At 45.5% G+C, this 26,177-nt stretch overlaps 1 protein-coding gene across 1 annotated transcript in view; it reads left to right on the top strand.

Moving 5' to 3' along the window:
* The window catches only part of LOC115083309 (vomeronasal type-2 receptor 26-like), a 124,313-nt gene extending 98,917 nt beyond the window's left edge, over nt 1-25,396 (top strand). The window contains exons 4-5 of the mRNA XM_029587113.1: nt 23,446-23,569; nt 24,480-25,396. Of these exons, the coding sequence (XP_029442973.1) occupies nt 23,446-23,569; nt 24,480-25,396 (1,041 nt within the window). The remainder of the gene's footprint in view (nt 1-23,445; nt 23,570-24,479) is intronic.
* Nucleotides 25,397-26,177: the final 781 nt, after the last annotated feature.

The raw sequence follows: 26,177 nt of genomic DNA, 5'->3' as shown, positions 1-26,177 counted from the left end.
GATCGTCAATATGTACACTTTAACTTATCCAAACATGAAAGGACTTTGTTACGCTCTCTGTCTGAGGACCCGTCTATCATTATAAAATCGGCAGATAAGGGTGGGGGGACGGTGGTTTTGAATAGAGCAGATTATAAAACTGAGGTTCTCCGCCAGCTGCAGGACACGACTTTCTATCTCCCCTTACCCTCAGATCCGACAGAAGTATTAAAGTTAGAAATAGCTTCGATTATACAGGACGCTGTCGCTCATCGTTATATCACCAGCCGGGAAGCTAATTACCTCACCACCCCAAACCCTGTTGTACCAGTGTTCTATATACTTCCGAAAATCCACAAATCCCTCGAGAACCCACCGGGGCGTCCGATAGTATCAGGGATAGGCTCGGTTTTGGAGCCCCTTTCACAATTCGTGGACATTTTTTTAAGACCTTTTGTCCCACGGATTAAATCATATGTACGTGACTCCTCCCATCTCATTACCTTATTAGAAAATACAGATTTTCCCTCTGAACCTTTTTTACTTATCACTTTAGATATCGTTTCTCTTTATTCGAATATCCCTCAATCTGAAGCTCTCACAATAATTGAAAATACTTTGGATTCCCGTACAGAACCATCTAGGGTCCCCACTTCATTTCTAATGCAATTGACTACTTTGGCACTTACAAAAAATTATTTTCGTTTTGAGTCTTCTTTTTTTCAGCAGATCAAAGGGACAGCAATGGGTGCCACCATGGCACCCAGTTTAGCATGTTTATTTGTCGCTCAATTTGAGGACACATACATATACCCTTCACATTGGTGGCATTTTGTGCACTCCTGGTATCGTTATATTGACGACATTTTACTGATTTGGATGGGAACTGAAATACAGTTTTATTTATTTTTTGACTGGTTAAACCAATGTAATCACCATATGCAGTTTAGTTTTTGTTTACATTATTCGCAAATACCCTTTTTGGATGTGCTAATACTAAATACCGGTTCCAGTTTTTTCCACCACTATTTTTCGCAAGGATACCGACCGGAATACAATCCTTAAGTTTGACAGCTGTCACCCCAAACACTTAAAAACCAACATCCCGACCGGACAGTTCCTGAGGTTACGTAGATTGTGTTCCTCTACGTCTGACTACGTTCAAAAAGCTAAGGAGATGCTCTCCCGGTTTAGGCTGAGAGGGTACCCTTACAAAGTTCTTAGAGCTGCCTACAAAAGAGCCTTATATGTCAACAGGGATTGGTTATTTTTACCGTCTCGTAAGGATGATAGTTCCTCTTTAAATTGCATTTTGCCGTTCTCACCATCGAGCCACGCGATATCCTGCATTCTTAGAAAACACTGGTCTTCCTTAGCACTCTCTACTCTGTTTCATAGCTCTTTAAGGTTCACGTATCGTAGAGGAAAAAATTTTCGTGATATTCTGACTAACTCAGACTTCCTATCTAATCGTTCTATTGCCACACAGATTGGTACTCACAGACCCTGTGGAAACTGCTCAGTTTGCAAACACACAACTACTCTTTCTGATTTCATCGAACCCCTTTCCTCAAGACGTTATACTCTACGTCAAGATTCGGACTGTGCCTCCATAGGCGTGGTTTACATTATCCGCTGCCCTTGTGATATGCTATACGTAGGAAAAACCACAAGACAGATACGTACCCGAGTGATCGAACATAGATCGAATATTAAACATTCCCGTAACTTGGCCCCCTTAGTGGATCATTGGTTATCACGCTCTCACACAATTTCTGATTTATTCTTTTTTGTTTTAGAAATTGTGACACCTCCATTACGTGGTGGTGATTTTGATCTTTTACTGACGCGTTGTGAACAAAGGTGGATACACCGGTTAGACTGTGTGATTCCCAAGGGCCTTAATAAAGAAATCGAATGGTTTCATTTTACATAATCTTGATAGGCTGCAGCTGATACCACCTCAGCTGCGATAGGTTGGCTCTTTCTCTTTTCTGATTGGTCTTTGAAATCTGGTTGGCGCGAGTTTTGACAGCTTTTAAGCTGTCCTTGAACCTCGCTCGAACGCACTCCATGCCTGGAACTTAAGAAATCCGTCTAAAGGTAAAATGTATGTGTGCATCTACCTGTATTGACTCTGTACCATTACTATTTCTTATACAGTCCTTTTGTTAATTTTTAGATTTTCCTCTTTGAATTTGTGGGCATCCCTCCCGACGCAGCCGCTGGCGAAACACGGGACCGTGTCGGGGGACCCCGTGTGCATGAAAAATTGCGCTGTATAACAATGGAGTTGCCGATTTGTGAATAAATAAGACTTTCAACTTATATACCAGTCTGAAGTATCGTGACTGTATTACACAATATTAGCATTCGTGGTGGATTTTTATCATTTACTGCTTTACATTCTAATTCTCCCATCTTACTTCTTAGACTTCTGGCATTAGCATACAAACATTTCAAAGTTTGTTTTTTGATTGTATTTTTATTCTGCTTTTTAATTGATAGGGATAAGTTAGAATTTTTTAGCTCAGGTGAGTTTTTAGTTACAGGCACTTGGACTACTTTTCTTATTATTGGAACCTCACTGTTGGGATGCCCTAATTCTAATGCATCATTAGTATCCTTTAAAGATACATCTCTCCGAACCATGCGCTGCTGAGCGACTGTCGGCTTTCCCCTTTGTTCTAGTTTAAAAGCTGCTCTATCTCCTTTTTAAAAGTTAGCGCCAGCAGTCTGGTTCCACCCTTGTTAAGGTGGAGCCCATCCCTTCGGAAGAGACTCCCCCTTCCCCAAAAGGTTCCCCAGTTCCTAACAAAACTGAATCCCTCTTCCTTGCACCATCGTCTCATCCACGCATTGAGACTCCGGAGCTCTGCCTGCCTCTGGTGACCTGCGCGTGGAACAGGGAGCATTTCAGAGAATGCTACCCTGGAGGTTCTGGATTTAATCTTTCTACCTAAGAGCCTAAATTTGGCTTCCAGAACCTCCCTCCCACATTTCCCACACCCCAGATGCATGACTCTGCACTTCTTGGCATTGAATTCCAGCTGCCATATCTTCAACCACTGTTTAAACTTCCTTAAATCAGCCTTAGAGTAGAAATAGGACTTCCCTATAGCCCATCCCTCCCATCCAGAAAAAATGCCAGGACCAGGATCTTCTCCTGCCCCCACTTAGCTGGTCTGGGAGGGGATTCGATGATGAGCCCTATGCCCAGGCTGAAGCCTTGGTCTTGCATAGGCCTAAGTCCTGGGAGGACGCTGCAACCATGACCTAGATCCAATGCTACAGTCTAGTTTGGAGGCCTGGTAATGACACCAGAGCCTAGACCAGACACTGTACCTCAGACTCAGCCTAAGACCAGGTTTGATGCCGGGATCCAACCCGCAGTTCCAGTCCCGAAGTCTGTGCCTTGCCCTAGGCCAAGGTCAGGGCCCAGCACCCGAGGCTGGAGACCATAACTGCAAAGCTTCTCTTCTTTCTTCAGTCTTCTTAGAATGATGTAATCTACTTAAGGACATGTGGAGTAACTTAACTACTTTGCCGTCCTCCTCAATGGAGGGAGCCATTTTGATGTACGGCAAATGTCCAAATGTTTTATCTTGATTGGATGTTACCACCACCCATAAGGAATCGATTGTTGGGCTTCTGTTAGGACGTCTTCTGAGTTCAGATGTAAAAGATGGTAATGATGAGGGCATTCATAGTCATTTGGTGAACCATACTCATTTCATAGATGGCTGGATACAAAATTGCTCCAAGGTCACTGCTTAGGAAGTCCATGTCTGTACCGTACTGTACCAGCAATATTGTAAACTACAGGTACATGTAGAAAATGTAGAAAGTCTCGTCCCTCTGTATAGTTAGGGTTTTAGTATGTTTCTTAATTAGTGTAAAGAAATGAACTCCCATTGTTCCACATGAATTCATATGTTAAGCATTATCCTCCCATTTGAAAAATTCATATATCTACAACCGGTCCCCATATAACATCAACACAAGGTGAAAAAATAAAAAATAATATTAAATAACTACCTGTTGAATAATGTACAGCACCTCATGCAGATGTAAGGTCCTTATATTCCATATATTGTACTAAATAACTCTTAAAAACAAGGATAAAACGATACAACAACAATAAAAAATATCTTATAAAAATACTGGCCAAGTATACATCTTAAAAAGCTTTGAACTAGATTAAAACCAATAAAAATGGATACAAAATAAAATTACAAACCAATTAAAAAACCAAATTCCTTGGGGGCAGATTTTTAAAATTATGCGCTGGGGGTACATTTGTGCACGCTACCCGGCACGCATGTTATAAAATCCAGGGTCAGCGCATGCAAGGTGCACACTTGTGCACCTTGCATGCGCTGAGACCTAGGGGAGGCCCGGTGGCTTTCCCCGTTCCCTCCAAGGCCGCTCCGAAATCGGAGCGGCCTTGGAGGGAACTTTTTTTTTTGGTCCCCCCACCTTTCCCTCCCTTCCCCTATCTAACCCACCCACAACCCTACCTAAATTCCCCCCTCACCTTATTTTGTTGAGTTACACCTGCCTCTGGCAGGCGTAACTTGCGCGCGCCGCTGTCTGCCGGCGCAGCAGGCCCCGACACAGGCCGTTGTGTCGGGGCACTCGGCCACTCCCCTGGACCATCCTCGGACCGCAGCCCCACCCCCGCGCCGCCCCTTTTACGAAGCCCCGGGACATATGCGCGTCCCGGGGCTTACGTGCGCCGCCAAGCCTATCCAAAATAGGCTCGGCGCGCGCAGGGGCAGAATTTCTCAGGTAACACGCGTAGCCTTTGAAAATCTGCCCCTTGGTGTTTACCGATCTCCTTACCGCACTGTTACAGCATTTGATTTATTAAAAAAAAAATCCTGTGGCACTTAGGCCTCTTCTCAGGCTACCAGGAGCTCCCCAGGCTCCTGCGGACCCTTCTGCCCTCTTCATTGCCAACTTCTGCTTTTAATTTCATTGTGGATTTGACGTGTCGGCGATGGTGGGGTGGAGGATCCATGGAGCGACTGGCCTCTTTTTGTTCGCGGCTCAGCTCCGCTTTCACTTTTAGATGCAGCTTGGTGCCACCAGCAGCTGGAGGCTGCCTCTTCCCCTGGGCCCCACCCTGGAGGCTTCCCAAGCCCCAGGTTATCTTCTCCACTATACGGCTAACAGCTGCTTTCAGTTTTATTGTGGCCAGGAACCGCTGCCAGCCAGAAGCATGCTGCTATTTCTGCATGGCCCTCACCCCATCAAAACAAATCTGGAACTCTTCCATGGGCCTCCCAAGCTCCACCAGCCAACGGTCCATCACTGCTGGGCTTCCTTTGTCCCAACAACCACCGGCAGGTAAATAATAATTATTTTTTTCTTTACCCTTATTTACAATATGGTGGTGGTTCAAAGTGCACTGTTCTGCTGTGCACTTCTGGCTTGGCTGGGCTGATGAAAGTGCAGACTGCAGCAGCAGCAAAATCAGCTTCAGAACAGCAGGCAAAGGCATCAGGCATGGGGATAGCGAGGGACGGAATCAGAGTGCATTTCTCCTCCCAATCTCAACTCCTACCAACTGAAGGCATGGTCCAGAAGAGGAGCCAGTGCAAACTCTATCCCTATTCCCACACACCTGCTGCCTCTTTGAAACAAATTTTGCAGCCGCACACTGTTGACCTCTAAACAATAACACAACCTGGAGGACCGGAGGCTTTGGAGCATTCTTGGAGTCCTGTTGAATTAAGGTTTTCCGGGTGCCCTTGTGCTGCTTGCAGTGCCAGGCAGGGAAGAAGCAAAAGCAGGGAGTCCTGGACAGACTGGAGGCTGGCAGTTGGCAGAAAACCATCACTTATACTGACCAGTTTTCTGGTCTGTCAGACACTCTTTAAAATAAAAATGGCCAGGCCTGTTAATAACGAGTCAGTTATTAACCAACCCTCCCACTCCCACTTCCCTTCCCCATCTTCCATCCTTCCCTTCACCTTCCATCTTCTCCCCTCCCCAAAAATTTCATGAAGGAGGGCATTCGTGTTTTGGTAGCTTGGTAGCTTACCTGCCTGTCTTCAACTTAGAAATAAATATGGTCCTTGCAGGCTGCATCTGCACTGGCACCTGGGCAGCAGCTTCTGAACCTTTTTTTTTTTTTTTTTTTAATAACTCCTTGGGGCCCATGGCCACATCAAAAGTAGGTGATGCCCAATGATGTTGCTCCTTGCCTTCTCCCAGCAATGCCCCTAAAGTTATGGTCCTTAACCAAGTAGTTCCCAACCTTTTATGTGTTGCAGAAAACCTGGCCCAGGATTCATTTCATTGTGGCACATCATCATCTTTCTCATTATCACTTTCTCTTCTCTTCCCTTCTCGTCTCTCTACCCCCACCCTGGAATTAACACCTTCACTTTCCTATCCCACATTTCCCTGCAACATCAACTTCCTTTCCTTCTCCCAGCACACCCCGTGGTGAATTCAGCTGTCCCTTATTCTCCCCTGACCTGGAAATAGCAGAAGTCTAAGCAACATTCATCTGGTGGTGCTTTTTCCTCCTCCATTGGCTTCCCTCTGCAATCTGAACTGCACAGAGGCAGCGGGTCTGGTAAGACTACAGGGCCCGTGCAGTTTATACTGCAGAGGAAAGCCAGCAGAGGGGGAAGCAGGAGCGGCAGGAGATAAGCGCTGCTCTCTGACCCTCACCCCCTGCTGGTGGAAGGACATCCTACAGTCCAAGAGGGAAAGAAATGAAGACTGCATCTGCGGCACACTTTAAACTGCAGCCAGAGGTAGTGGCAGGGCTTCCCAAGCACGGAGTCCAGGAAGATCTTCCTGATTTGCATGGCACATAGCTGTACTTCATTTTCATTTATTCAGAACTCTTTCAAAGAAAGGACAAATCCCCATTTTGTACTAGTGGGCCAATCTCCATTCAGAAGAGGGCAGTTGTTCTTCTTTTAAGATAAAAGCATAAATAGGAGGTGACTGTAGGCTAAGCCCCCTAATGGCAGCAGTAGAATCGCCGCATTAGAGCAGGGAAGGAAGAAATAAGGACATATCTCTTCCTGCAGACTGAGTAAAGGGTCTTTCTGGGTAGGGTGTGCAGGAGTGGTTGTCAGGTTGAGAGAAGCAATGGGGGGGTGGGGGGGGGAGAGATTGCAGCAATACATTTTGCTCCATCAGATTGCCAGGCTGGGATGCAAATGCCCAATAATTTTTTAATCTATTGGACTGCTGATAGTGGGAGGGAGTTTGGGACTTAAGGTGATTACAAATCCTGCCAGATTGATCCCACCCATTCAACCCTGTGGATCTACATTTAAAATTGTCTGAAAATTGTAATTTTGGACTAATCTGAGTCAAAATCAAGTTTCTCTCTTCATTTGATCTGCCGCCTGGATTGGCCACTGTCGGAGACAGGATGCTGGGCTTCAAGAACCTTAGTGTGACCCAGCAAGGCAATACTTTTGCCCTATAACATGAGTATGGACTGCCAGACAGAGGCACCATTGCAAACAATGATGAGCTTCAAAAAAATCAAACTTCAACATAAGGCACAAGTAATGATATTCTCTTGTGATGTAATTTATTAACTTTTAACTTGTAGAGGAAAAGACCTCAGACTTTGAGCCAAACTGTCGTAAGATCTGAAAAGTGTTCTATATCACTTCCGCTTTTTTGTATATTTAAAATGCAGGTGAAAATATGTGTAAATTCTATGCAGTCTCAATGTATGTTTGCAGACTTTAAATTCTTCCATTCTTCCTGTACTGTCTCCTACAGATTACAATGCACTTCTGAGAAATCAATGAAACTCTCTTTCTCTCAGTCTTGATATTTCTATAATTTTTGCAATAGACAGCATCAAATTAACTTGAAACCCCAAAGATGCAGAAATGCCAAAGTTGACAATGATTCACATAATTGCTGCGTCAGGGCACTAAATCTAAAAGAAGAATGAAACATAATTGAATAAATGCTCAGTAAAATTTTGAAGTATAACAAATGCTGTTACATTTGAACTTACTTGGAAATCCTTCATTAAACACATTCAATTTTACTGTGGCAGATGCCCTCCTGATATCTCTTATTAATGGGCGCAATCTGATATAGTGCCGATATAAAGGATAAATTATATCACATGTTTTTCAAAATAGTGAATAGAGATTGGACCATTAAATGTTTAAACCAATCACAAAGGAGCTAAGAAATCTTTCACATTTGTTAAATTTATTGTTGATCTTATACAGCCAGTTACATGATTTTTAAGAAAAAATCTAATGTTACTATACAGTTTTTTTAATTCCTGAAGTGCGAAAGATGAAGAAAAATTTAATGGTCCAATTTATATTAGCCCTATGTCAGATTATGCTCATACATTAGAAACATCAGGAGGGCATCTGGCTTGGTGAAATTTAATGCATTCAATGAAGGATTTCTAAATCCTTCATTGAATTTTGCACTCACCCCTGCTCCCGGTAGCAGCCTCACCGCGTCTACCTCTCTGCCGGGGCTCCAGAGGCCCAGTCGGGGCAGGAGCCCGCCCGCTTCCCCAATTAGCGAGCCGTGCAGAGGAGGCGGAAGCAAAATATATATAAATAAATATAAAACAAACAACGAAGAAACAGAGAAGGAAGTGCCCTTCATTTCCTCCCTCGGTGAGTTTTTGCCGCGCCCCCGACAGGCACCCGGCCTATCAGAGGGCGCCATCGTGGACTTTAAATTTCAAGAAACTCCCGGCGGCGTTCCTTTGCACTCACCCCTGCTCCCGGTAGCAGCCTCACCGCGTCTACCTCTCTGCCAGGGCTCCAGAGGCCCAGTCGGGGCAGGAGCCCGCCCGCTTCCCCAATTAGCGAGCCGTGCAGAGGAGGCGGAAGCAAAATATATATAAATAAATATAAAACAAACAACGAAGAAACAGAGAAGGAAGCGCCCTTCATTTCCTCCCTCGGTGAGTTTTTGCCGCGCCCCCGACAGGCACCCGGCCTATCAGAGGGCGCCATCGTGGACTTTAAATTTCAAGAAACTACCGGCGGCGTCGCGCGCCAGGCGTCGCGCGCCAGGCGTCGCGCGCCCGAAGGAGCGCAACCTAAGGGGCTTGCCCCTTAGTGCGCCCCTTTGTGAGCCGCTTTGTGAGGTTAATGTGAGGATCCAACAAAAACCCATACCTCCACAACTCAGACTTGCCACCGCAGTGTCTCATACATCCATCCCCAACTCACCTGCTTTCATCCAGCGCTTAGCAGCCAGCACACATCCAGCGCTCACTCTTCCAGCGCTCACCATCATCAAGTGCTCTTCTTGCGCTCACTCATCCAGCGCTCACTCTTCCAGCGCTCACCATCATCAAGTGCTCTTCTTGCGCTCACTCATCCAGCGCTCACTCATCCAGCGCTCTTCATCATCAAGTGCTCTTCTTGCGCTCACTCATCCAGCGCTCACTCATCCAGCGCTCTTCATCATCAAGTGCTCTTCTTGCGCTCACTCATCCAGCGCTCACTCATCCAGCGCTCTTCATCATCAAGTGCTCTTCTTGCGCTCACTCATCCAGCGCTCACTCATCCAGCGCTCTTCATCATCAAGTGCTCTTCTTGCGCTCACTCATCCAGTGCTCACTCATCCAGCGCTCTTCATCATCCAGCGCTCACTCATCCAGCGCTCTTCATCATCAAGTGCTCTTCTTGCGCTCACTCATCCAGCGCTCTTCATCATCCAGTGCTCACTCATCCAGCGCTCTTCATCATCAAGTGCTCTTCTTGCGCTCACTCATCCAGCGCTCACTCATCCAGCGCTCTTCATCATCCAGCGCTCACTCATCCAGCGCTCTTCATCATCCAGCGCTCACTCATCCAGCGCTCTTCATCATCAAGTGCTCTTCTTGCGCTCACTCTTCCAGCACTCACCATCATCAAGTGCTCTTCTTGCGCTCACTCATCCAGCGCTCACTCATCCAGCGCTCACTCATCCAGCGCTCTCTCATCATCAAGCGCTTTTCCAGCATTCACTCAGAGCTCACTCATCTAGCACTCTTCCGGTGCTCACTCACCCAGCACTCTTCCAGTGCTCACTCACCCAGCGCTCATCATCATCCAGTGCTCTTCCAGCATCTACGCATTCAACGCTCACTCATCCAGTGCCTTTCCAGCGCCAACACATCTATCACTCGTCCAGCGCGCTTCATCATCCAGAGCTCTTCCAGCGCTCATCCAGAAATCCTCATCAACCCCTTCTTGGATATTACAAACTCAACCAATCTCTCCTCTAACCAACTACACAGTAACTACAAGCTTCAATGCCTCCCGGTCTCCCAATCCCAATTCTACAACATAGGCATTTTCTCACAGGAAATCCCTTAGCGATTTCCCGTCCAAATACCTATAAATCACTCATACCAATCATGATTTCCCCTCTTACACAGACTCTAGGCCTAGCTCTTTTCTCTTTGATTTTATTCAACGCCCAATCTCTTACAAAAAAAAACACTAATACTCAATGACCTTCTACTGGACTCTAATCCGGACCTCTGTGCAATAACGGAAACATGGCTTAAGAATACGGACACCGCACTAATTAACCAACTCCCAACTGATACCCACGACTTCTTCTCTATTCCCAGACAGAAAAAAAGGGGTGGGGGTATTCTCCTGGTAGCTAAAAAAGAGCTGAGACTTACTCAATTCCCAATCTACACTACTACCAAAATTGAAGCCGGCTTCTTCAAATCCGACCTTCTGCAAATCATTCTTGTCTATGCCCCCCCAGGACTTCTGGACTCAGACGTCTCCCCCATTCTAGAATTAATAGCCACCCACCTAAACCTTGAGTCTCCAGCCATCATATTGGGAGATTTTAACTTACATGTGGATGATCCCTTGCCTTCTACTGTGAATCTTTCCTAAACGCCATGACCGCCATGGGATTCAAACAGATAATCAATAACCCCACACACAGAGCAGGACACATTTTGGATCTCATCTTTGTAAACTCAGGCATCTCACACTCAGAACCACCCATATGCAAATCAGTTCCATGGTCAGACCACGCATTAATCTCTACCACATTTTCGCTGGCACAGTCCAGAATCAAACACAATCCTCAACCTCAATTTACCTACAGAAATCTTTGTTCTTCCGATGAACTACACGAACACCTTGTTCTAGAACTCCCTCGCTTAGACATCTCTACCCCCAACTCAGCTCTCCACTCATGGTCCAACATTACAGAAACGGCAGCAAATAAACTATGTCCTCTGGCAACAAAAAAACAGAAACACAATGCCTACAAAAGACAACCCTGGTTTAACCAAGAACTTCAAAAACTCAAACACTCCCTTCGACAAAAAGAAAATAAATGGCGTAAAGCCCCTTCAACGACCTCCCTCTCAGCTTACAAACTTGCACTCCACCTATACAAGAGCGCCACATTAAAAACAAAAAGGGACTACTACGCTCACAAAATCCATCACCTCATTTTCGATTCAAAAGCCCTTTTTACCTACGTTTCGAATTTAACTCAAGTCAACCCACCAGACATCCCTCTCAACCAAGCGCACGAAAAAGCAGAGGATTTGGCCAGCTTCTTCAGTAACAAAATTTCCAACCTGCAATCACAGCTGAAAACCAACATCATAGCTCCATTCAGCACATACTTTCATCCTTGCAAAGGCTCTTCTATACAAGCTTTCGATCCTATTGCAACATCAGAGACAATCTCAGTTTTGAAAAGAATGAAACCTTCCTCTCACCCATTTGACCATATCCCTTCCAAACTACTGCTACTAATTCCAGATACCATCTCTAAGGCCCTGACTGACATTATCAATTGTTCCTTAACACAAGGAATCTATCCAGATGACCTGAAAATTGCTTCCATCAAACCCCTCTTAAAAAAACCTAATTTAAATCCCAAAGACCCCTCAAACTTTCGCCCAATCTCCAACCTCCCGTTCATTGCTAAGGTAATGGAAAAATTAGTTAATGCCAGACTATCAGAATACCTTGAAGACCACAATATATTACTCCCACCTCAATATGGCTTCCGTAAATCTTTAAGCACGGAATCACTTCTCATATCACTAACAGATTACATCATCATGGGCCTGGACAAAGGTCATGCCTACCTGCTGATACTCCTCGACCTATCTGCCGCCTTTGATACTGTTAACCACACACTCCTCATAAAGCAACTAGCGAACATCGGAATAACAGGCGCCGCACTGGCCTGGTTCAAATCATTCTTGGGAAACAGAGGATATAAAGTCAAAATACATAACAAAGAATCTCAGTTTTATCCTTCCACGCTAGGAGTTCCTCAGGGCTCCTCCCTTTCTCCCACGCTCTTTAACATTTACCTCCTCCCTTTATGTCAACTATTAACTAATCTGAACCTCAAATATTATCTATACGCAGATGACGTTCAGATTATCATCCCTATCAAAGAATCCCTTACAAGAACCATAAAAGTCTGGGAAGATTGCCTCCTAAAAATTGACAACCTCCTATCCAGTCTAAATCTAATCTTGAATACTTCTAAAACCAAACTTCTCATAATTTCGCCTGAAAACAGTAACCTCGCCTCAAATCCACCAACCGGCTTTCAAACATCACAAGTGAGAGACTTAGGAGCCATCATTGATAATCGGCTAAATCTAAAATCTTTTGTTAATCAAACTACTAAAGACTGCTTTCATAAACTGCATGTCTTAAAAAGAATTAAACCACTTTTCCACTCCCACGACTACAGGACAGTCTTGCAATCAATAATCTTTTCTAAATTAGATTATTGCAATTCCATTCTTTTGGGTCTACCGGCTTCTCACACTAAACCCCTTCAGATGGTTCAGAACACTGCGGCAAGAATATTGACAAACACAAGAAGAAGAGAACACATAACTCCGATTCTCAAAGACTTGCATTGGCTGCCAGTTCATTACAGAATCTTATATAAGTCTATTACCACCATTTACAAAGCTTTTCATCAACTCTCTCCGCTTAACCTCCAAATCCCATTTAAAAAACATACCTCCGCCAGACCAATCCGAGAGTCCTACAGAGATTCACTACAGGTTCCCCCTGCTAAAACCTTTCACCACACGACTCTTAGAGACAGGGCATTCTCTACAGCAGGACCTACATTGTGGAATTCCATCCCTCCAGACCTGAGACAGGAACCCTGCCTTCCAACTTTTAGAAAAAGACTAAAGACCTGGTTATTTATGAAAGCCTTTCCAGACAACAATCAAACCCAAAATCAATATAATTAACTCAGAACACCCTTCAGGATAATCAACAGTTTTGACAATCCCATCAATGGTACAATCCCTTTTAAACTGGCAGGCTTTCCCAGTTATTCTTCACTGTTAAATTACTATCTCCTTTTCTTCTGTTCCAAGTTGAAATATGTCCCTGTTTTATTGTAACTGCAATTTTCCCTTCTTTTAGCACTTGTTAATGTTTTTTATCACTTTATTGTTGTTCACTCCTTGTTATTTGTAAACCGGCATGATGCGATTCCCATCGCGAATGCCGGTATAGAAAAGACTCAAATAAATAAATAAATTAAATAAATAAGTTTAAGCATTTGTTAGTCTTTAAAATTTACCAAGCATTTATTCAGTCAGCATTTATTTTAGATTTAATGCCCTGACACAGCAATTTTGTGAAATGTTTCTGCAATTTTTGAACTTCACTGGAAGCTTGGACAAAAGAGCTCATTATGAGATAAATTCATTTGATTACTGTTTGTTGAAAAAATTCATAGAAATATCAAGACCGAGAGAAAGAGTTTCAATGATTTCTCAGAAGTGCACAGTAACTGTTATGCTCGGCAGTATGCAAGGTATTTCCATGGACCACCGCTCTCACCTCTTGGCTGGCCTTGTGAGTGTGCCACATCCCAGCAGGAGGGATGGCTCCCTGCGTGCTGTGCCACTGCCAGTGGCGGAGGTGCTGCCAGCTCGTGGACTGACGCAGTGCTTCCCGACATTGGGGGAGGCCCCTGCTTCGGGACACTCTAGTCTGCTGGCTTCGTGGCTGTCCCTGCTGATGCCGAAAGCCTTCCTCCAACACTGCTCCCTGGGCCTCCTATAGGCATGCATGTGCCCGACTGAGCTCCCTTAAAGGGCCAATGATGGGGAATACAGTAAAGATGCCTCGTGATGACATCACAGCTGCTATGGGATAAAAGACCTTCCTGGACGCCCTTCCAATGCCTTGGCAAAGGGTCAACTCTACCTGGAGTAGTGCTTTGCCAGCGTTCATGTTTCCCACATCCTGCTTCCTGGTTCCTGTCTCCACTATGGTGTTCCTGAGTCCGTGTCTTTCTTCCTTGTCTCCTGCCATCTGCATTGAAAGCTATTCCTAGTTTAGCCCAGAAATTGCAGGCCCTCCAGTCAGCCTTAGAACTTATTGTGGCGGACATGAACTGCCTCGCTGCATGCCTGGACTCCTTGGCCCTACTCAGTGCCCCACCACCACCCACTGCAATTCCAGACACTTGTCTGCCAACAATTCCATTGTCTGCTCCACCCCATTATTCAGGAGGCTGGGAATTTCTTAATAAATGCCATATGCATTTTGCCCTCCAGGCAGCACTCTTCTCAGATGACTCAGTTAAAATGACATTCATCCTCTCCCTCCTTAATGGTAAGGCTCTGGCTTGGGCTTCCCTGCTGTGGGAGCGCTCGGATCCCCTTCTAATGAACCTCCAATGATTTGTCTTAGCCTTAAAGCAGGCCTTTGATGAGTCAGCTGCTGCCCATGGTAGGCTTGAACCTCATGCACCTGCGCCAAAGAAATCGATCATTAATGGATTACGCTATCGCGTTTCAAACCCAGGCCACCAAACTAAACTGGCAGAGAGAAAATCTACATGCAATATTCTTGGAGGGTTTAGCTCTCAAGATTAAAGATGAGCTTGTGGTGTGAGAACTTTCCACCTCTCTTGAGGGTTTCATCGATCTATGGGGAAAATTGACAGATGACTCCAGGAGCGAGCTCAAGAGACCCGCTCAGCTCAAAATTGTCTCTCCAGGGTAACGCGTCCTTCTATAGTTGACCCCATCACACTATCGAAGGTTTTGCCAGAGGAGTCCATGCAACTGGGTCGTTCCCATCTCATGAATAAAGAGAGGACTTGATGCTGTGAGCAAGGCCTCTGCCTTTATTGTGGAACATCTGGTCACCTATTGGCTCAATGCCCGGAGAGAAGGGGGAACCATCCTACTCCATGAAGCCCCAAAGACAGCAAGTGACCCTCGGCCTAGCTATTCCATCGCCCCAGTTCCTGTTGCCTGTCTCCATCTTTATGCTTCACCACCCAGGCCTTGGTGGACTCCGGTGCTGAGGGTAATTTTGTGCAATAGGAACTTGTCAACTGGTACTGAATTCCTACGATTCCTTTAACTCCATCTTTAGTGCTCTCCTCTGTCAATTGAGATCCCCTTCCCAGTTTGGTGATTCATACCACTCTACCGCTCACACTAAGAGTAGGATCCATACACACAGAACTCATCACCTTCCATGTTCTTCCAAGAGCTGTGAATCCAGTCATCCTGGGTCTGCCATGGCTGCAGAAACATCAACCACAATTTGACTGGTTCACGATGGAACTCACCCTTTGGGGACCAAGGTGCAAAAGATCTTCTTTGAGGTCTAAGGAGCTCCCCAGCTCGCTAATCGTGGCCACCACCCTTCCAAACCTTCTCATCCCTGGCAGGGAGTCTCAAGAGACACAAACCATTCCATGGTCCCTCCGGGAGAATAGTCTTAAGAAAGTTTTCACACAATTAAAAGACCAACTGGCTCAAGATAGATAGGAACATGAAAACCTGGAAAGGCAGCACTACCAGGCAATGAAATGATTTGCAGCATTAATCACCAAGAAAGATGAAGAATTACAAACCCTGCACACCCTTCTGCAACAGGAGAGAGAAAGGAAACCTTCACTTCTATTTGATCCTGCTTGTCCGGACCCTGAGAAGGCAAAAGTTATCTTCACCTCACTAGTGGATCCTATACTGTGTTAAAGTAACCCAGAGGTGACCACCCCTTCTCCTGCGGCAAAGGTTCAGTCCCCGGAATTGCATGAACTAGGGGACAAAACAATCATTTGGTTGTAGAACCTACCACCTGAACCAAGAGACCCATAGGGATCTGAAGGACTCTTTTTGGTAGGTATCCCGAAAACTCAAGGCCTCTGGAGGGGGGCTTAAGGAGGGGTACTGTTACATTTGGTGGTCCTGTGAGCTATTTCCGCAGTGTTGCATCGGAGGTGCACCCTTGGGCCAAGGTGGAGTTGACGCAACCCATAGGTCCCCATCATCGGCAGGTGGAGTGGGCTGATAGACAGAGGCTACTGGAGCTTCACCTATACCAGCCCTCATTCCCTGTGGGTTGAGCCTTTGGGTGCTGGGGCCAGCAGGACTTAGGTGGGCCTTGAGATAAGAGTGAGAGATGGTTCAGTCTTACTCTGGATGAGGTAGTGCCCTGGAAACTTGAGCGCCAATGGAACAGAAGCAGACAAGGGGTGCTCGAGCAAAAGCAGGCTGAAGCCTGAATAAGCCACATCTGGGGGGTAAGCTGAAGAGGCGTCAAAGAGCAGGCTTGAGTCAGGGCTGGCGGCAATCCAAAGGCAGTGGCAAGTAAGGCTGAGGTCTGATCACGGAGATGGTCAATGATGTAGTCAGGCGAAGCAGAAATCTGGGTCTGGAGATGGGCAATAGCATAGTCAAATTAAGCAGAGGTTGGGACTGGAGATAGGCAATAGCGAAGTCATTGCAGAGGTCCGGGCTTGGAGAGAGTCAATGGCAAAGTCAGGCAATGCAGAGTTGAAGTCCGTGTAGTCAATCTGAGGGACGAAGCAGAAGAAGAACAAGGAGACTGGAACCAGGAACAACGAGGAACAGGAACGCAGGAAGTGAGATGAATCTCTGAAGGCAACGAGTACTCAACCAGCGAGGAGACCTTTTGCAAAGGCGACGCTAGGGAGCGGAGCCTAAGCTTATATACTATAATAGCATTGACATCATCATCCGGGGCTGCTGCCAGGTTCCCGCCGCGGTCCCTACTTAAACTTTAGTGCTGCACACGACGCAAGTAGCAGCGTCTCACTGAGAGCCATGCAGAGAGGCCCGACGAGCAGGAGCAGCAAGACCAGGGACACCGGGAGCTGCAGCAGGGCCAGAAGCACCAGGGGAGGCCCAAGGACGGAGCTGGTGGCCCACCGCCACCAATAAGGAGGAACCAGAAGCTGGAATTGAAGAAGAAAGGTGAGGGGGCCGTGCCGCGGGTCTGCCATGAATGGCACGCGTAACATGAAGACCGCCACTCTCGTGTCCTGGCTGGCTGTGCAGGTGTGCCATGTTCCAGCACAGGGGGTGGCTCCCTACGCGCTGCGCCACTACCCATGGCAGAGGCACTGCCAGCTCCTGGCACAATGCGGTGCTGCCTAACGTTGGGGGAGGCCCCCATTCAGGACACTCCAGTCTTCTGGGCATTGCCGGCTTTGCAGCTGTCCCTGCCAATGCCGGCAGTGCCTGATGCCAAAGATCTAAGGTTATAACCAAGCCTCCCTCCAGCACTGCTTCCTGGGCCTCCCATAAGTGCACGTGTACCTGACTGAGCTCCCTTAAAGGGCCAGTAACTTGGAAATCCAGTAAAGATGCCACCTGAGACATCACAGGTCCTATGGGATGAAAGGCCTTGCTGGATGCTCCCACAATGCTTCAGCAAAAGGTCAACTTCAGCTGGAATAGTGCTTTGCCCGCATTCATGATTCACAAATCCAGCTTCCTGTTTCCTGTCTCTGGTCTGGTGTTCCTGAGTCCATGTCTTCCACCTTGTCTCCTGCCATCTGGTTTGTCTATGGATCTCCTTGTCTGGATCTCCTTGTCTGGTTTGTCTATGGATCTCCTTGACAGACGAGAGCTCAGTCTTCCTCTCATCTGTCTTCAGCATCTCCCCATGTTCCTGTTGTTCCTCGTCTTCCTCCTTTTCATCATCTTTCTTAGATTGATCTTCTGGCTTAACTTTGGACTGGACCCTGATGCTGCATCACCTCCACCTGCCACTGACCACAGCCTGTACCTTGCCTCCAATAGAACTCTGACTGGACCTTGACATCAAGTGTACTCTGCCTGCCTCTGACCTCGGCCTGAACCTAATTTTGTTTGCCTGCTGCCTGCCCTGACTACTACTTGACTTGACTCAGCTTTCTCCTTCTCTGCTGGCCTGCAACATCTTCTATGCAACAGATCTTCATCTTCACAGAGGCCTGCACCTACGTCCAGCTGGCCCGGCAACCGAGGGCTCAATCAAAGGGGAATGAGGGCTGGTATTGATGAAAATCCAATTGGGCCTCTGCTTCAACCAGTAGTGGGGACCTGCAGGGAGGAGCCCTGCAGGTTGCACCAACACCCCCTTGGCTCAAGGGTCCATTTCTGCAACAATGATCTGTATGAGTCATTATAGGAAGATTTGTTGTGTCCATTCACTTAGATATGAGGTGAACCATTTTAATACGAGACCATCTATGCCAACTGATTTTAATCTGGCAGAAAGGATGGAGTGGTCTAGTTTGTCAAACGCTGACATTATATCCAATTACACCATGATATAATCAGTTTTACTATCAAAACATAATAGAGTGTCAAATGATGAAAGAAGGAGGGTCTCAGTACTAAAACCCTTTCTGAATGCATGCTGGTGTGGGTTAAATATTTGCATTTACATCTAGAAAATCATATAGCTGGTTTAGTACTGTCAATTCAAGTATCTTTGTTAAAGAAGGTAAAGAGAAAATTGGTCTGAAATTTGAGAATTAAAAAATGTCCGAGTTAGGTTTTTTTGTAGCATTGGTCTTACTGATGCCAGTTTTAGTGCAGAAGGTGTTACCAGCATGCAGCAATTTGAGAAGAGCAATAATTGTTTTGTTGGTAGCATTGAATTCAGTTCATTTCCCTTAATTGGCTTTCTTGTGATTCAAATTGCTTTATCGGGGGCAACCTGATTCAGTGCACTGTTTATAATGTCATTCCAGTCATCGACTCCTTGATCAGTATCAATTAGAACTATATCTGTAAGCATATTAGAAACAGTTGCTTTAAAATTGTCTGGGTCTGTATGGCCCCCTTCTCTTAACTTCTGATGGTGGTTGTTTTGTGAGTGATTTTGCTTCCTTTAGAATACAGTGAACTGTGCGTGAATGTGCTAATAATTCAGGGTTGATAAAGAAAAGATCTAAGATTGTGAACAAGTGTATGAATTGGGGAATCTATGTATCGCTGCAATCCAAGTCCATCCATTGCATATAATAAAGTTAGCGCAGAAAGGCAAAGGAGCGAATTATCAAGATGAAGGTTAAAGTCACCTACAATGGTGGTATTCTGTAGGTCAGCAGGTAATGTTGAAATAATTTTAATGAGTGTAGAAACATCTCAAAGTAAGTACATTTTCCACTGTTGCAGGGTATCAGCAAGGTGACCAACTGGATCATCTAGGACGAAGTGGCCCATGAAGAGCACATCGGTGTCAATAAATTCTGGATGATAGTTCCAAGGAGGACAAGGAGGGAGGGGACCTGCCAAAGAACCTTGTCAGGCCAGTGTGGAGGAGAAAGAGGAGGAGGACCAACCAGCCTCATCTCGCTAATTGACACCTGTCACTAAACAACTTGAAGGTGGGCAGCTAGAGAGCAGCTCTTCTGAGGAAGAGCACATACCTCAAGAGGAGGAGATGACAGTCACTCCTGCAGAACAGCAGATGCCGAATCTCAATGCCTGGCTGTTGCAAGAAAGCAATGAGAGAGGAAGGGCAGGCCCTCCAGCAGGCTGTAATGGAGAAGAAGCAGGGAGTGCAGCATGATTTACATGGCCTCCAGAATGTATTACAGGGCCTTAGCCAGTCCATGGATGCCAGACAGTCATATGGAGAAAGATGCTGCTAATGAGGCCCCTCTGCCCCCTGCAGCCACCACCAGCTTCATACTATTTTATGTGGCCATGGATGCAGCCTCCAGCACACTTTCAAGCACCAGGCAGTGGCCGCCTGGATACCTCCACAGCTAGAAAGTCCATCTGCCCCATTGCCTGCTTCCACCTTTCTTCCACCACCAGCCAGCGTTCCACAACCTCCAGTTATTCCACCACCATTAACACCTATACCATTGCGAATACTTCCAGCTGCATCACCTCCTGGAGGACCCTCGTACAGCCATGCTGATGCACTATAGCCCTGAGGTCCTGTGCCCTTTGAGGGCAGTGTGAGCAGTGACTGCACCCTGCTGCAAAGGAGCACCTGATTAGGGCAGGCAAAGGGTGCTGAGCTTCCTCCTCCCCAGTAAAAGAGGGTATCCAAGGAAGCATTCATTGTTTTCTTCTTTATTCAAATGGATCACTTTATGGAAATAAATGCACAATCAATTTGAAAATGTCTTTGTATTACAGTGTTACTTTTCTCTTTAGCTTGATATTGATGTACGCGCTGCATCTCCTGCAATTCCCCATAACTTAGCTCCTGTTCCTTATCCTCCTCCTCTTCTTTATTATTATTATTTTCTTACAGTTCCTCTGGAGGAAGCAGGCATCTGGTTTTGTCCAGGCTATGTAGTGTATAGCAAGCTGGAAGATATCATAGACTTTAGGTAGGCCAAAAGATCTCTTGATGACGACCCTAGTCTGCTGGTAGACCTTGTTGGAGCAAGCCTCCACAGCAGTCTGTAGACAAGCCATGGGAATGAAGAGCCAGGTTTTGAGTGGATATTCTCTGTCACCTATAGGGGAGATGGCAGAGAAGAGCTGAATTAAACACAGCATATGGGCTGGCAGTAAACAGGACAGTTGACTGGAGAAGGACATAGTGGGAGGGAGACAATAAGAAGAGGTTAGTGGTATGGTGGTAGTGATAAGTTCATTCCCATTTAGAAGCCAGTCCCCATTTATGTATCCTTCCTGACTGTAAGATGATATAGGCATCATAAGAAGATCATGGAAACCTGAGTACAATGTCCAGGATGGTGCCCTTAGTGTTGCAGACCAACTGCATATTGAGGGAGTGTATGCCCTTGTGGTAGGTGGCCTTGTCCTCTCCTGGTGCTCTTATAGGGACATGAGTGCAATTGATAGCAACCAAGATAGAGGGGAAATGGGCAATTTGAGAGAAATCATGCATAATTTCATGTTGTTGGTGCATTCTCCAAGGGAAGGATATATATATCTTGGTGTGTTCTCCTAAGCAAGGCAGCTAAGACTTGATCTATACATATAGAGGTGGCCAACTGGCTGATTCCAACCATGACCCTAAAAGGTTTGAAAAGTGGCACTGGTAAAAATGCTAAGGCAGTTGTGACCTTGATGTGTTCAGGCAAGGCATGGCCCCTACGGGTGGTAGGTTCTAGATCCCCCTCTAACTGCTGGCACAGGTACATTATGGTTTCCTTGTTGAACCCAAACCTACACATGACTTGCTCCTCTGAGAGATCCATAAACTGTGTCCTAGTTCTGTATACCCTGTGTAACGGGTACCTCCTCTTCCTCCTCTGCTCTCTTTCCCTCCTCAGCCATGTAGAGCATAGTGTCCGTAGAGTTATCTTGAAAAGGGACTCTAACATTGACTAGCTAACCTTTGATGTTGCAGGAACATAACTGTCTCTATATGCCCCCAATATATTCCTCTAACCCCAGTATAAACATGTATGCCCTAGGTAGCAGGCATATGGCCGTATCCCAGGATTGCTCTGTCCAACTCCCCCCTCCCCAGTCTGACCTAGAAACTCCCCTCTATGCCCTGCAGTTTCCCAATGTCCCCCAGACAGTCCCAGACTGTCCCAGATACACCCCCTCATACTCTGGCCTTCTCCTGGATCCACTCACCTGGAGAAGCTAAGTAAATCAAAGCAAAAATTAGTACTAGTATGAGAAAATGAGCAGTAGCAAATGTAAGTGTGCAGGTGCATATAATAACATACAAAACAAATATCTGTAAACATACATGCAGACATTGCTTTAAAAATAGGTCATTACATGCATTTGCATAATCACATTCCCAAAAGACCCCTTTTTTGCTTGTGTACAAGTACATGATCATGTGCATAGACGTACGTATGTGATCTCTTTTTAAAATAAGGATTATATGCACTCAGGCCACAAACACTTGTGTATGGCCCTTTTTGCATAAGTAACCCTTTGAAAATTCACCTTTTAGAGCATATACTTTAGATGTAGTTTTTTTTTAAATTTTATTTATCTGATGAGACCACAGTAGAAATACATAAGTACAGTACAATATATTGAAAACAAAAAGACTGTGGGTTCATCATTTTTGTAGTACAGCAAACTGTAATGACTGCATCCAAAACATGCACAAGGCAGGACACCTGAGGAGGAAGATTTTTATTAAATTTTATTGTACTGGAAATTTGTTTTATTGTTTTCTGTTTTTATTTTATTGATTTCTAGAAATTTTTTTTTGTTATAAACTGCTATAAGCACGCTAAAGGTAAAGCAGGCAATAAAGATGATGATGATGACAGTGAAATCCGTCCCCCCACTACTTGAAATTCAGTCATAAAATGGTCCAAAACTGAACAAAACAAATTGAAGCAAAACTTTCTTGCCTGCACATCACTATAAGATCTCCTCTTTTCTCTGTAGAAAATGGGGCGGATTTTAAATGCCCTGCGCGCGCCGGCGCGCCTATTTTGCATAGGCCGCCAGCATGCGCAGAGCCCCGGGACGCGTGTAAGTCCCAGGGTTTTTTAAAAGGGGCGGGAGGGGGCGTGTCGGGGGAGCGTGGCAGAATGACGCGGCATTTTGGGGGCGTGACGTGGCGTTTTGGGGCCGGCCCGGGGGCGTGGCGCAGGCCCGGGGGCGTGGTCGAGGCCTCCGGCCCAGCCCCCGGGTCGGGTAATGGCGTGCCAGCAGCCCGCTGGCGCGCGCAGATTTACATCTGCTTTTCACAGGCGTAAATCGTGGAATAAAGGTAAGGGGGGGGGGGTTTAGATAGGGCCGGGGGGGTGGGTTAGGTAGGGGAAGGGAGGGGAAGGTGGGGGGGAGGGCGAAGGAAAGTTCCCTCCGAGGCCGCTCCGAAATCGGAGCGGCCTCGGAGGGAACAGGCAGCGAGCGCTGGGCTCGGCGCACGCAGGTTGCACAAATGTGCACCCCCTTGTGCGCGCCGACCCCGGATTTTATAAGATATGCGCGGCTACGCGCGTATCTTATAAAATCCAGCATACTTTTGTTTGCGCCTGGTGCGCGAACAAAAGTACGCGATCGCGCAATTTTTTAAAATCTACCCTTTTGTGCATAAATGGCTTTGAAAATCAGTCCCCAAAAGTTCTGGGAACAGAAATAATAGTGAGCCTCATTTATTAAGATATTTTCCCATAGACTCAAAATGCTCCTATAAATCAGGCCCAGAGTCTCTCAGAAAAAGAATCAAGTGCTAAATATGAAATATGACTGGATTTCTCTTTTTTGTCTCTCCTCAGACCCCCCGCTCTGTCTGCTCTGAGAGTTGTGTTCCTGGATTCAAGAAAGTTCTTCAGAAACAGAAGCCGATCTGCTGCTTTGATTGCATCCCTTGCTCTGAAGGAGAATTTTCCAACAAAACAGGTAAATCTGAAATATCTACACTCAATACTAACAGATACACACCTGCACATGCTACAGCTATACATAAGGACCCTTATTGCCGTCAGTAACGCGCCCAATAGCACCACCTTTCACAGTGGCGCTATTGGTTTGCGAAAGCCGGCAGCGACTGCACCGCAGTTGTGCGATCGCTGCCGGCTTTCGCAGGCCCGTCCCCCGCTTCACCCCTCCCCCCCACCCTCCGGTACCTCGCAATTCACAGAGGCCTGCGCCATTAGAAAATCTAGACCTTGCTGTTTTAGATTTAAAGTTTTATGTTTAACACTCCAGCTCTCCACTGCACCTTTCAAAACTGTTGATCCCTCACGTATCCTGCTCAAACTCTTTGCTCGTCTCAGATGGGCTGTCTCCATTTCCACTTCTGTTAGTTATTCTTTTGGATTTCATTAGAGTCTTCTTTCAGATAACAGGCTCTTACACTATAGAATTCTCTTTACCTTACATCCTTGCAGAATCTTAGAATTTAAAATTTAGGAAAGCATTGAAGACCTGGTATTTCAATCAGGCTTTTCATAATTTAAATTAACCTCACTAGTTTTGCAGCATTCTCTCTTTTGCATGATAGTCTATTGATTTGCTTGGTGGTACCATTCTTCTGAGCTAAGATGACTTATTCTTGATTTTATTATTTTAGGTGTTTGTGCTTGCATTGTTCATTTGTGCTTATTTGGCTATTATGAATGTTTTTTTTTAATTGTACAGCTGCCTGGATAAAAGGCAGGATATAAAATTTGTATAAATGAAAATGAAACTTACATATGTACATAACATTGAAAATCTTATCTTGTGTTTTCCTTTTTCTTAAAAAGCCTGAATTCTTGGAATAAAGCTGTGTATGGAAATAAGAGTTTAAATATTTTGTTTTCTATAGATGCAGAGAATTGCATGAAGTGCCCTGAAGATCAATGGCCCAATGAGAAGAAGGATGATTGCCTCCCAAGAGTCATAGAATTTCTGTCCTACGAGGATCCCTTGGCTGCAGCCTTGGCTTCCATTGCTATTCTCTTCTCCATCATAACTGCCCTGGTGCTAGCAATCTTTCTTAAATACCAGGACACACCTATGGTGAAAGCCAATAACCGGGATCTTAGCTATGTTCTCCTCCTCTCCCTCATGCTGTCCTTTCTCTGCTCTTTGATATTTATTGGCCGTCCTGGAAGAATGACCTGTCTGCTCCGACAAGTTGCTTTTGGCATCATTTTCACAACTGCAGTTTCTTCTGTGTTGGGAAAAACTGTCACAGTTGTCATTGCCTTCAATGCCACCAAGCCCAGCAGCAAGTTAAGGAAGTGGGTAGGGAGAAGAGTCTCCAGCTCTCTAGTCCTTCTCTGCTCCTTGGGTGAAGTTGTGATATGCACTGCATGGCTGCTCATCTCTCCTCCATTCCCAGACTATGACACACAATCTGAACCTGGGAAGATGATACTTCAGTGTAACGAGGGGTCCACCATTGCATTTTATAGTGTGATTGGGTACATGGGCTTCTTGGCTCTCTTAAGTTTCATTGTGGCTTTTCTAGCAAGGAATTTACCTGACAATTTCAATGAGGCCCGGTTTATCACTTTCAGCATGCTGGTGTTCTGCAGTGTTTGGATCTCCTACATCCCAGCGTACCTGAGCACCAAAGGCAAATACATGGTGGCAGTGGAGATCTTTGCCATCTTGGCTTCCAGTGCTGGACTGCTGGGCTGCATATTCATCCCCAAATGCTACATTATTCTGCTTAGGCCAGACCTGAACACAAGGGAGCATTTAATTGGGAAACAAAATTCTAACAAAACCAACTGACAAAGGATTTCATGACCATGGTGTTCATATCCCCTTAAAAAACGAGAATTACTTTTTTGGTAATGAAAGTAATTTTATTTTATATTCAGTTTGTCTTTATGATTTCTCAAATGAGGAAAGTACTTGTGCTAGTTCATCCCCTTATTGTGTATGTTCACATGAGGTATAATGTTTTGGGATGGAAGGAAAGGGGAAGTGTTCAAAGAAAGGCCAGAGGAATTTGGAACACAAAGAAGTTGAACAGAATACCACAGGATTTCATATTCTGTTTTATAATCAACAAAGTGAAGCCACGTTAATGGAATAATGTAGTTTTGATCCACTCCTGTTTTTCCAACTCCCTCTCCCAGATCCATCTGTGGGCAGACTGTATTTGGGGATTTTTTAGAAAAGTAAACCAGCACTATTTAAAAATAACCTTTTAGGTATTATGTAATTGTCAGATATCCATTTATCAAGGGGGACATTTTCCATGAGGTTTCTGAGAGTAAATGGGTGTTAAAAACCACGGAAATAACCACTATGAAACTTCCCCATCTCCTATGTGGAGAACACAGGTGAGTATAGGCTGAAGGTGGGACCAGGGTGGGCACGGTTAGGAATGCGTGAGGATTTCAGCTTTAAACTCCTGGGACATTTCTCTTTGAAAACTGACTTGCATGTACATGGGTACAGTGTACTTGTTGGATCACAATCTCACTGACCACTGCAAAAAATTGCTCTTCCCATATGCCGATTCCCCAGCAACTCTTATTGTTGTCACCAGAAAGAATTTTCTCTT

The sequence above is a fragment of the Rhinatrema bivittatum genome, chromosome 2 (assembly GCF_901001135.1).
Source record: "Rhinatrema bivittatum chromosome 2, aRhiBiv1.1, whole genome shotgun sequence".
Taxonomy (NCBI): domain Eukaryota; kingdom Metazoa; phylum Chordata; class Amphibia; order Gymnophiona; family Rhinatrematidae; genus Rhinatrema; species Rhinatrema bivittatum.
Note: the sequence above shows the minus strand (reverse complement) of the source record. Positions and strands in the feature narration are given on the sequence as shown.